This window comes from Microtus ochrogaster, unplaced genomic scaffold (assembly GCF_000317375.1).
Source record: "Microtus ochrogaster isolate Prairie Vole_2 unplaced genomic scaffold, MicOch1.0 UNK73, whole genome shotgun sequence".
In the NCBI taxonomy this organism is placed as follows: Eukaryota; Metazoa; Chordata; class Mammalia; order Rodentia; family Cricetidae; genus Microtus; species Microtus ochrogaster.
In genome coordinates, this window is record NW_004949171.1 from 1,278,745 (window position 1) to 1,291,836 (window position 13,092).

General features: G+C 38.5%; 1 protein-coding gene across 1 annotated transcript; it reads left to right on the forward strand.

Annotated features, from left to right (window-relative positions):
• Positions 1–10,375: 10,375 nt before the first annotated feature.
• On the forward strand, positions 10,376–11,323 carry LOC101981707 (olfactory receptor 56A3). Its single transcript, XM_005370194.1, has one exon. The coding sequence runs from the start codon at positions 10,376–10,378 to the stop codon at positions 11,321–11,323; it is 948 nt and encodes a 315-aa protein (XP_005370251.1).
• The last annotated feature ends 1,769 nt before the right edge of the window (positions 11,324–13,092 follow it).

The following is a 13,092-nucleotide window of genomic DNA, read 5'->3' on the forward strand; positions in this document are numbered from 1 at the left end:
AGACATATATGCATTAACATATGTATATGCATGTATCTGTATATCATGGAGTTCTGGGTCTCCAGCTTCACTATGACTTTGATTCCTTTCTACTGTACCCCAACCCCAGAACTACTTATTTCCTAACATATTCCACTTTAAAAAAAACTGCTAATTATATAATAATTTAAGCCTGCTGGTTTGTTTATAAGGGTGTATCTATCTGACCTTCAACTGTGGATCCTTCCTACCTCAGCCTCCCAGGTGTTTGGACTGCAGTTGCGACCCACTGCCCCTGGAAGTGAGTCGGTCTCTATGATCAGTGAAATAGGCACATTATCACAGAATCACCTACATCTTATCAGAGACTGCTAACTCCTAGACAGACTTTAGTGCAACTGTCTGATTTGATAGATCCTGAAATAACACAACCTGCCAAGCTACAGTGCACTTTGAGGCTGTTCTCTATATGGGGAAAGGGAAGTGTGTTACAATCTTTGATGTCTGGACTGGTTCACCTTATTTATGTGTTTTTTTCCTGCTTCTGCTGAATGTGAGGATTAGCCTTCTCCAAATAATCCACATTCACCATTGTGCCAGCAGTTCATTCTAGATGCACATTCTTACCATGGCTCACTAATTTGTTATCACCATAATCCCACAGGGATTTTCCTACCTTACAAAGAAAGATTCTTTTTACTACCTTACAAGGAAAGATAGTTTTTTTCCCATTTTGTGGCCTCCTTAGGGCCTAAAAGAATTCTAAGTTGAAAAACTTATGTGAGAAGAGACTTACAGTAATAGGGAAGGTGAAAATATGCCTCTGGGTGATTCAAGTAGAAAATGAACATGAACAGGGATGGAAGGTTTTAACAAGTGAGCCCTATCATCTACACCACTGCAATTAACCACTCTCCTTTAGTCTAAAAGGTAGGATTCCTAAAAGCATAATGCTCTAAGAAACAGAGCAGGATCAACTATTTTGTAAGGTACATTCTTAGCAAATAAAAATTATTTTGAGACAAAAAATTGACTGTTTTCACTGTAGAGTAGATAAAAATAAATACTTAAAGCAACATAAATATAATTGAAAGACTGTGGAAACTAGGTACATTTATCTGAGTCCCTTTTTTGGGCCAAGCTTTTGTTGCAGTAGAGTAGTTAACTGAATGATAATTTACGTGAACATTAAAAAAGAAAATGAAGAGAAAAATTATATGTAAAATATACACAGTTTCACCTGCAAGTAAAAATAACATCCTAAGTCTTTTTCTCAGTCTTAGTTTCTATAAAGATACACCAAGTCTTTTGAAAATGAAATCGAATGTATACTCCTCTACCTAGTTAAGGTGACAGTAGTATCCCAGTGGAAAAAGGACCAGAAACAAGCCAATAAACTCAGTTGACATGGATAACCTGCTACAGTTGTGTCTAACCAAAGCAACTCGTCCTACCTTCATATATTTACAGTTTGAATCTAATTATTTAAATCCTAATTTTACAGTTTCCTAAAAGAAAGCTGTAGGACTATATGACAAAATATGACAGCACACAAGAACGACACCATCTCTACTGGAGTTTCAGACTTCCTCCTAAATTGTTTTGTCACGTATCCCAGCTGGCAGCTCTGGCTCTCCCTGCCACTCAGCCTTCTCTTCCTCCTAGCCTTGGGGGCTAATGCTCTGTTTCTTAAAAGACTTTACCTTTTTTAGCACTAACTTTATTTTATGACTCTCTATACTCTTTTTCTTCTCTCTTCCAAGCCTACATACATGATCTAACACTATGACTCATCTGGATTTGTCTTTATTGCATATCTGTAATTATTTTCTAACCAGAAGTGCTTCTTAAAATGCTAAGATCTTAAGAATCTAAGCTGAAACATTACTAGGTCAAATATGGTACTTCCTACTTGCCCCACCCAGTCCAGCATGGCAGAGCCACTTGCACCTCTGAGTCACACACACTAGCCCACTTCCAGGCACAAGCTAGTCCAAGTTTCTATCAAGTAAGCTGTAGCAACTGCTCACAAACCCCACTCCAATGCTCCATCTTCCAAAAGAGCCAGAGGTCATGCTGGCAGCATAGCCCAGAAGCCAGCATTTTGAAAGGGCCACAGCTATTTTCCTCCTATGGCTGCATCAAGAAAAATCTCTCTCAAAGGAGCTGCTGCAGACCACCAGCAAACAGCAAGAAGCTGTGTAAAACTCTGTATTTTTCTTGTCTAAAATTCCTCTGAGGCTGAGTCATGACTGTAGACTAAATTTTCCTATTTCCAGAATTCTCCTATTCTCATCACCCTGCCTCTACTTCCTGCCTGACTACTGGCCAATCAGCATTTTATTAAAATATGATTGACAGTGTACAAAACATTGTCCGACAGCACTTCCCCCCTCTATTTTTTAAACAAGAACTCTGAATCTCATATCCTTTGCTTAGTTTTTTTTCCTTACCATTTTCTATAAAAACTTGTAAGCAACATTCTAAACAAAAGAAAATATCCATAGTCCATTTGGGGGGAATGTGTACATATTTTTCCAGGCTACTTCCTGCTGATTGCAGATGCTGATAATCTTATGGGGACCTAAAGATAATTTAGAATTATGATAAAGTCATGACTGGAGTATCCTGTAAGAGTTGATTATCTCAGGCAGAAGTCTTTAATCTGTTCTGGATATAGAACTCAGATGTCTGGGCCATCTACTTCTATCAGAGATTTCTCAGGGGGGTCTTCCTTGTTCAAATCTGATTTTTCTTAATCCAGAATAAATCCATAGCCTCTCATTTCCTATGGAAATAAAAGCAAAACCTCTTCTCCAAAGTAACATATCTTTTGACTTCAATTTCAAGTCAAGGCATGTACAAAATATTTCTGTTTTATTAATCCAGCAGCATTTCTATTCAAATGTCTTTTAGCATCTCTTGCTGTCAAGCAACTCAAAGACAACATAATAATATACAGTGTTCAGATTCTCTGAGTATTTTCCATCTTTACATGGCTTTACTTTAAATTCTATTTCTTTTATTTTTACTTTAATTTTTTTATTTTTGAGACAGGATTTCTCTGTTTATCTTTGGCTAATTCACTTGGTAGGCCAGGTTATCCTTGAACCCACAGAGATCCTCTTGCCTCTCTGCCTGCCAAGTGTTGGGATTAAGGGTGTGTGCAACCATACCCAACTACTCTCTTTTTTAAGGACTTTATCTCTTTTTTCTCACAATCCTACATATATTTTTAAACACAAATAAACCATTTAGAGGTTTTCTTTTTGAATCTATCCTTACTATATATCTCTCTTTTTCTGACCACATTAGTCATTAATCTGCTAAAATATATGGATAGGATTAAAGCCATAGCTTTGACGGCTGAATCCAGTCCATTCCTTAGCTTTCTGAGATTCCTGCTACATAGTGGAGATTCCAACCAGAGTCATGTTTATTGCCTCAACTCTATGGCATTTCAAGATCCCTGCCACCACCAAAAAGCATGCATTCAGCTTTTCATCAACACCATTTAAAAGTTTTGCTGCAGGACCTCTTAAAAGAGCTGCAAGGTTTTGTATCTAAAGCTGAGTCAGGAATATTGTAGGAAGAGTGGGCCTGTTTTCCATCCTAGCCACCTGGCTAGCTTAATCCCCAAAATAATCACACAGAAATTGTATTAATTAAATCACTGCCTGGACCATTAGCTCTAGCCTCTTATTGCCCAACTGTCACATCTTGATTCAACCCATTTCTCATAATCTGTATGTCACCATGAGGTTGCATCTTACTGGGAAAGATTCAGCATGTCTGACTGGCAGCTCCATGGAGGCTTCTCCAACTGCCCTTCTTCCCAGCATTCAGTTCTGTCTCCCTGCCTACCTAATTACTGCCCTATCAAAAGGCCAAGACAGTTTCTTTATTCAACCAATAAAAGCAATATATAGACAAAAGAACCTCCTATACCATTTCCCCTTTTCTGTTTAAAAAGTAAAAAAAGGTTTTAACTTTCTATAGTAAAATTACATATAACAAAACAGTTACCAAGCAAGAATTACAGTTACAATATTTAGATCTATTTTATCTTTTATTATAACAATGGAAAATTATAACTAAAACTATCTGTCATTCAACTCCATTAAAGATTCCAGAAGGATATAATATTACCTAAGTAAACAGGAAGTACATTGTAAGCAACTTACAAAACTCTAGAATGACAGAGACATCTTGCTGCCTGGACAGTCATCCAATGTTATTCTGTACCGTTGGGATAGCCATCTTCAGCCTACAGGCCCATAGTATCCAGCAGACTTTTCTATGAAGCAAGAAATTTCAAAGACAGTTCAGTCACTTTCTTATGTATCCTGCAGAATGTCTCACCGAATCTTCCATGAATCAAAACCCCCAAAGGATCATTTTACCTTTAGGCAAGTTCAGCAGTCCTCTCTTTGTGGGTTCTTTGTATCCAGTCTATGCAACAGTCCAGGCAGGAGCAGTTTCTTGCCCAAATGGCTAACCAACTCCATAAGGAGCCTCTTTGATACCCATCTTCCTCTTGAAGTAGATTGGTGCTTCCAGGAGCAGACATGTCTCATTGTCATGAAAAGCTCTAAGTTATTAAAACATTTTAAATACCATATTCTGTAATCTTTGAAAGATATGAAGAATGCCTATCTAACTGAAATATATCTCTATATATCTAGAAAATCTAACTAACATGACTATTATCAAATGATTATCCATTAACAACCTATATTTCCTAATTATACATTACATTTTTAAATGATCTACACAACCACAATACATTAACAAGATCAGAAATACATATTCATATAACAAAATTGACCTTAAATTTGTATTAATAAGTCAAGATTTATATCAATGTAAATTATTCATATCTATATCATATCCCCCTGTAAATGTAAACAAACAGTTATAAACATTATTTGGGAATGTTATTTCTCTCCAAACTTCTTCCTTCTGTATGAGGGTGCTGGTAATCAGGTCCTTCATGGTATATCCTGTGTGCCAGCTTCATCTCGGTCAGCAGTTGAGCAAAGTAAGCTTTTGATGGTGTTCACAGCAACCTTTCAGGAGGACATGGTCTATCATACCATATTGGTCTAGAAACAATCCACAGGGTCGCATCCTCTGTGAAAACAAAAGAAGAACCTCTTTTCCAAAGAATCATATCCTTAGACTGAAATTCTGAAGTCATAATACCTTTATAATATACATGATGGTTTAACTTAGCCCATACAATAAAATGTCTCTTTGTACTTAGCTCCTTTACAGTCAAAAATTCAAAGAAACGTAATAAATAAGACTCTCTGTGAATTTTTCATTTTTATGTGGCTTATTTTTCTTTGTTTTTTTAATCTATGACTACCTGTACTCTGATTCTTTAAAGATTTACTCCTTTTTTTTTAAGCATTAACATTATTTTTTAACTCTATAGACTCTTTTTTTCTATCTCCCATTTCTACATACTTTAGGTAACACTATGACCCATTTAGAGGTCTTTTATGTCTGAATCTGTCCTATTGCATTGTCTTTTCTCTATTGTCTTGACAAGCTTTTAAAATGCTAAGCTCTTAAGTATCTAAGCTGAGACAATCCCACATCAATAGAGGTACTGCCTGCTTGCCATGCCCAGTCCATCTAAAAGTTAACATTTACAAAATCCGGTGCCCATAACAGCAAAGTCTCAAAATGTGTGCTATGATAGCTGACAAAAATTAACAGAAATAGAAATAATTTAAAAATACCTCAAAATAAAATGAGGAAAAATATTGGTTAGTTGAAATTAGCAATAATGCTACAATTGGAGGATAAGAAGTTTGAGGTAATTATTGAACTTCATTATGTATATTGAAAAGAATTAAGATATCGACAATATATGGCAAACTTAAGCTTACCTTCCATAGCATAAAAGTATGGTCTAAAATGGCAAAATAGAATACAGGGTATAATGAGCACTACTTAAAGGAAAGCAAGCCTTTTACTTCATTAAATGGAAAGAGTTCCACTGAGTAAAAAGCAACTTGCACTGAAACCTTCTCTATAGGATTTTTTTCACTATGTCCACTTGTATTCATATGATAATAGCTCCAGGACAAGAGTTGTGATAGGTTAACTCTGGCTCATTAAGTTTGAGGGACTGTATCCATTCGATAGTGTATTCAGGAAGCAGACACAAACTTTTTCTGGGCTCCATGAAAGACACTGAGTAGATGTGCAGCTAAGCCTGAGCAAGTACAGAGGTGCGTGGACAAATCCTGTACCCAAGAGACTGACTTAGTCCCTGCTGGACAGCCAGGCAATATAGGGCTAGATTACCAGGGACAATTCCTTTTTGAAAAAAAAAATATTAATTTTCTCCTGCACGTCTGTTTGGCTCTCCCAGAGGAATCTATTGAGCTAGGGAGAAGATAAATTGAGACCACAGAAGTTAAGATACCTGAGGCCCATATGTATAACTACCCAGGCCATGTCTTCAACTAGCCAGAAATCTAGCATCCATGGATCCATAAACCATGCTTTCAGTTCATGGTAAGTGACTCTGAGAACAGGGTGTCAAAGGGTATCCACTAACAAAAGATCAGAGTCCTAACTCTTAAACCTGGACTTGTGTCTCTTTCTTGTTCAGTACAACTGGAAGAGTGGAGACTGTCTGTCTGGATTTAGGAATCAAACGTGAGGAGCCAGCTTCTGACATGTCTCTCTCCCTTTCACTCCCTCCATAACCCATCCCTTCTTTGCCTCTTCAAGATTTTTAGTGGAGTCAGAAATGGAAAACCTAGACAGAACAGGCATTGTATAGAGCCCAGGTAAAATGATTGTAGTTTTCAGCTATGAATACAGAAATTCAGAGGTCTGGGGAAGAAATATATTTTCAAGTGGATTGTTGAGCAGTAAATAATTTTGGTAGGAGTAACATCAGAGGCAGGGAAAAAGCTATAATTGGTATCGGGAGAAGATAATTCTGCAAGTTTTAGCAGAAGTTAATGGATTGCTAAAATCAACAGCTTCATAACTAGAAAGTCATGCATGAAGAAACCATGAGCTACTGCCTATTATGTACACTCAATAATGTCTAAACTAACTTAGAACAGATTTCCTACATTCTTCTCTGAACATCAGGATGCCAGAAGAAACAACAATATTGTCACTTCTAGGAACAGGGCTTCTCTAGTGCAGATATGCGGCCTTCTCATTCAGAGGAAAGGCTCTGGCTGCAAGGTCGTTGTTTTGGTTTTGACCTAAGCTTCCTAGGATTCCTCATTATGTCCCTGACTAGAAGCAGAGACATTCAATAGATCTCACCACCAACGTTGTCATTTTCAACCTCTAGTCGCAAGCCAAGACAAAAAGAACAACTAGGAACTTAACTTCTTTGGTTGAATTCGCAGTTTTGTACTTGTTGGAATGGGAGCTGTAACTGAAAAAGTGCAGGGAAAGGAGAGGGAAGGTGGAATCGTGAATGAGAGGGAAAGAAATAAAATGGTCATATGTCATCCTCCAGCATTTTCCCTAATGATGAAAATAGTTACACTAAAGCTCTATAAGACATAAAGCATAAACATTTCTCTAGGCTCCTCCATCAACCTTCATGCTTCAGTCAGCAAATCTTCTATTTGATGGTAGCCACTGGAGCTAAACCCAAAATTCTTACTGTTTCCAATATGAAATCTTTCCTTTTTTCAGGAATTCTTTGTGATCCACCAGGGAAGTTTTTTGATCACAGTGAGATGTAGCTCTATGCATTGTAAGAAATAAATGGCAAGGAATTAGTCAGAAGAAGACGAAGGAATAAATAATAAAAGAAATAAAAATAATAAAGACGAGTATAGTGATAATAGAGATATTTGTAATTAGAATGAAGCTGTATGTGCATACAAGAAAAGCAAACATGAATTAGGTCACTTGCCAGAAATTATGGGCTTAAAAGGTATTTGATTTATACCTCAAATACACAGTGAATTATTGAAATATAAAAGAACAGGCAGAGTTTTTGATGTTGGTGTCACAGGGAAAGCTCCTCAGTTACAAACTGAGACTAGAAGGTGCACTCTCTGGGCCACCCTCCATTGCTGTCCATCATTCACTCCACTAAGCACATTTGAAACTGCTGAAAAGGAGAAGCTAAAATTGGGGGTTGGGTATGGAGTTAGGAACTAGAAAATTAGGTAGGGGGAATAGGTTTGTCATTTTTATCAAACTTTAAGATTTATCACCTGAAACCAGGAAAAATATAAAAAGCAATACAAAAAAGGAATGAATGAATAAAGAAATTGAGACTTATGAACAATGAGCAGGACAGGAGGAGCCCAGACACTAGCAAACTATACTTACAACTGGGCTGGACATCATAGAAAATCCTTGAAAGACAGGTAGAGTGATAGGTAGGTAGGGAGTGAGGGAGAAAGGGAGGGAGGGAGGGAGGGAGGGAGGGAGGGAGGGAGGGAAGGGGTAGGGAGGTAGGTACGTAGGTAGGTAGAGAGATAGGTAGATATGTATCCATTTACATATGTGTATGCATGTATCTGTGTATCATGGAGTTCTGTGTCTCCAGCTTTACTATGACTTTGATTCCTTTCTACTGTACCTAAACACAAGAACTGCTTATTTTCTAACACATTCCACTTTAAAAACTGCTAATAACATAATAATTTAAGCCTGCTGGTTTGTTTATATGGGGGTCTGTCTCTATCTGTCCTTGAATTCAGGATCATTCCGACCTCAGCCTGCCAAGTGCTAGGACTGCAGTTGTGACCCACTGCCCCTGGAAGTGTGATGGGGGAGACTCTTCTGTTTTGTGTTAATTTCGTTGGTTAAGTAAAGAGACTGCCTCAGCCCTTTAATAGGACAGAAAATTAGGTAGGCGGAGTAAACAGAACAGAATGCTGGGAGAAAGAAGCCAAGTAAGGAGTCGCCATGATTCTCCCACTCCAGACAGACACAGGTTAAGATCTTCCCTGATAAGCCACTTCGTGGGCTACACAGATTATTAGAAATGGGTTAGATCAATATGTAAGAGCTAGCCAATAAGAGGGTGGAACTAATGGGCCAGGCAATGTTTAAAAGAATACAGTTTCCATGTAACTATTTCGGGTAAAGCTAGCCTGGTGGCAGGAACGCAACCCACCGCTCTTATTACAACAGAAGTGAGTCAGTCTCTAAGATCAGTGAAACAGGCACATTATCACAGAATCATCTACATCTTATCAGAGACTGCTAACTCCTAGACAGACTTAGGTACAACTGTCTGATTTGAAAGATCCTGAAATACCACAATCTGCCAAGCTACAGTGCACTTTGAGGCTGTTCTCTATATATGGAAGGGGAAGCATGCTAGAATCTCTGATGTCTGTGCTAGATAAAAACATTCTCTACCTGTTTTTCTCCTGCTGCTATGCAATGTGAGATTTAGCCTTCTCCAAATAATCCATGTTCATTCTTGGAAGGCACCATTGGGCCATCACCTCACTCTAGATGCCCATTCTTACCATGACTCACTAATTTGTTATCAATATAATCCCACAAGGACTTTCCTACATTTCAAGGAAAGATTGATTTTATTACCTTATAACAGAGTTTTACGACTTTACAAGGAAAGATAGCTTGTTTTCCCATTTTGTGTCCTTAGGTCCTAAGTGAATAAACGTACATGAGAAGAGACTTATAGCAATATGGAAGGTGTACATATTTCTCTGGGTCATGCAAAGAGGAAATGAACATGAACAAGGATGGAAGGTTTTAACTAGTGAGCACCATCATCTGCACAACTGAAATCAACCACTCTCTCATAGTCTAGAACATAGGACTCCTAAAAGCATGGTGCTCTAGGAAACAGACAAGGATCAAACATTTTAAAAGGTACATTCTTAGCAGATAAAAATTACTTTTGAGGCAAAGAATTGACTGTTTTCACTGTAGAGTTGATAAAAATATATAATTAAAGCAACATAAACACAACTGAAAGGCTATGAAAATTAGATACACATTTCTGAGTCCATTTTTGTGCCAAGCTTTTGTTGCAGTAGAGTAGTTAAGTGAATGATAATTTACATGAGCATTAAAAAGAAAATGAAGAGAAAAATTATGTAAAACATACACTTCACCTGCATGTAAAAATAACATCCTAAGTCTTTTTCTCAGTCTCAGTTTCTGTAAAAATACACCAAGTCTTTTGAAGATAAAATCAAACGTATAGTCCTCTACATAGTTAAGGTGACACTGAAAAGGCACCAGAAACAAGCAGATTAAACTCAGTTGACGTGGATAACCTGCTACAGTTGTGTCGAACCAAAGCAACTCACTCTTCCTTCATATATTTACAGTTTGAATCTAATTATTTAAATCCTAATTTTACAGTTTCCTAAAAGAAAGCTGTAGGACTGCATGACAAAATATGACAGCACACAAGAACGACACCATCTCTACTGGAGTTTCAGACTTCCTCCTAAATTGTTTTGTCACGTATCCCAGCTGGCAGCTCTGGCTCTCCCTGCCACTCAGCCTTCTCTTCCTCCTAGCCTTGGGGGCTAATGCTATTCTTCTGATCACCATTCGAATGGAGGCCTCTCTGCATGAGCCCATGTACTACTTACTCAGCCTCCTCTCCATGCTGGACATTGTGCTCTGTCTCACTGTCATCCCCAAGGTACTAGCCATCTTCTGGTTTGATCTCAGGCTCATTAGCTTTCCTGCCTGTTTCCTCCAGATGTATATCATGAACAGCTTCCTTGCTATGGAATCTTGCACATTCATGATCATGGCCTTTGATCGCTATATAGCCATCTGCCACCCACTGAGATATCCATCCATCATCACCGACCAATTTGTAGTCAAGGCTGCCACATTTATTTTGGTCAGAAATGCCCTTATCCCTTTGCCCATCCCCATTCTTTCAGCACGACTCCATTACTGTTGGAGAAATGTCATTGACAACTGCATCTGTGCCAACATGTCTGTCTCCCGACTCTCTTGTGATGACGTCACTATCAATCGCCTTTATCAGTTTGCTGGAGGCTGGACTCTGCTGGGATCTGACCTCATCCTCATCTTCCTCTCCTACACCCTCATACTAAGAGCTGTGCTGAGACTCAAGGCAGAGGGTGCTGTAGCCAAAGCCCTGAGCACATGTGGCTCGCACTTCATCCTCATCCTATTCTTTAGCACCATTCTTTTGGTCTTTATCCTCACACACGTAGCTAAGCGGAAGGTCTCTTCCGAAGTGCCAGTCTTGCTCAATGTCCTCCACCATGTCATCCCTGCAGCCCTTAATCCCATTGTTTATGGGGTGAGAACCCAGGAGATCAAGCAAGGAATCAAGAGACTACTGAAGAAGGGGCGGTAACCAGGCCAACTGCATCTCTGCATTTCTAGGGCACGATGAGTTGTTATGTTGATAGGAAGTTGGTGAAGAACTGACTGAGGAAAGAAAGTCTAAAGACTGCCCTTCCCTTAGAAAAATCAATAGCCCTCCACAAAAATTCTGCATCTCAACCAGGTGTAGTGGTTTCTGCCTTTAATCCCAGTATTTAGAAGGCAGAGGCAGGTGGACATCTTTGAACGCTAGGCCAACCTAATCTATATAGTGAGTTCCAGGTCAGGCAGTGAAATCCTTTCCCAAATAAATAAAAATCAAACAAAAAAACTATCCTATATCTCTGTGACTATTAATTTTTTCCAATATTTATGATTCTATTTTGTCTAAACATAATAGTGCCCAAAAGTGTGAATACTATCATAGAAAAATTACTTCCAGCTTCTTCTTCATGGGTAGTCTCTGCACATGTATTTTATTGTGACTGTAGACATTGGTGTCCTCAAGTGAAGCTCATTATCCTTCATAATATGAATCCAACTGTACAGTGAGATGATGAACAGTGCACAGTGTTTTAAGGATCAGCTCTTAATGATGTAATGTGGCCCCAGATGCTAATCTGCTCTGTTTGTATTCACCCAGTCAACATCTTTCTCCCATTTTTGTCCGTGTCTTCATGCAAAGGTTCTTTGTTGATAGACGATGCTCTCAAAGGCTGGAGCTCCTTGAAGAACTGACATGTAAAGCAGTTCATTCATCTCGTTGGGTTTAGGAGAAGAAGCCATCTCATCGAGCTTCTTCCTTAGTTTCTCCACACTATTGCTGTGCTTAGAACTTCATCTCTGGGATTCACAAAGACCCATGCTCTGTGTACAGGGTAATGTTTATTATGTCTTTTGTTATATCAGAAGACAATCTTAAATATTCTACAGTCCATTACTAGTTTGGCAGAACTTTTCAAGTCAGCTTCTTTTTTAATTCAGAGGTCTTATTAGAGATTAGGTGTACAAAGATGAATGGAAATTTACAATTACCGAAAAACTTAGATAATATTTAGACAAAATACAACAGAATTCAGATTTCAGGAATATTGGCAAATTATTAATCTGAATCCATTCTTTGGCCGAGGGGCATTTAAGTTGTTTCCTTGTTCTGGCTATGACAAACAAAGCTGCTATGGACATAGCTGAGCACATGTCCTTGTGGCACAATTGAGCATCCTTTGGATATATACCCAAAAATGGTATTACTGGGTCTTGAGGAAGGTTGTTTCCTAATTTTTTCATAAATAGCCACACTGACATCCAAAGGGGTTGTACCACCTTGCATTCCCACCAGCAATGCAGAAGTGTTCCCTTTTCCCCACAACGTAATGTAGATCGCAATTGAGGCAGATTGAGAAGCCAATGATAAAGGCACTGGGATTTGTCTCTACTGCATGTACTGGCTTTTTGGGACCCTATTCCATTTGGATGCATACCTTCCTAAGTCTGGATGGAGGGAAGAGGGCCTTGGACTTCCCACAGGGCAGGGTAACCTGCCCTGTCTTAGGACTGCTGGGGGAGAGGGGAAAGGTGAATGGGGGAGCAGGAGGGGAGTGGTAGGAGGGGAAGAAGTGGAAAATTTGAATGTATTATTTATAAAGTAATAAAAATTATTAGGAAAAAACACTGATCAAGAATTTTTTTAAAAAAAAATGCATTTGTAGTCCTAAAAGTCTACAAAACCATCCTGAAACAGTCATTGTTCAAATTGAAGAGCCTTCTCTTCCTTTTCAGCACAGACATGGGCACTTCCTG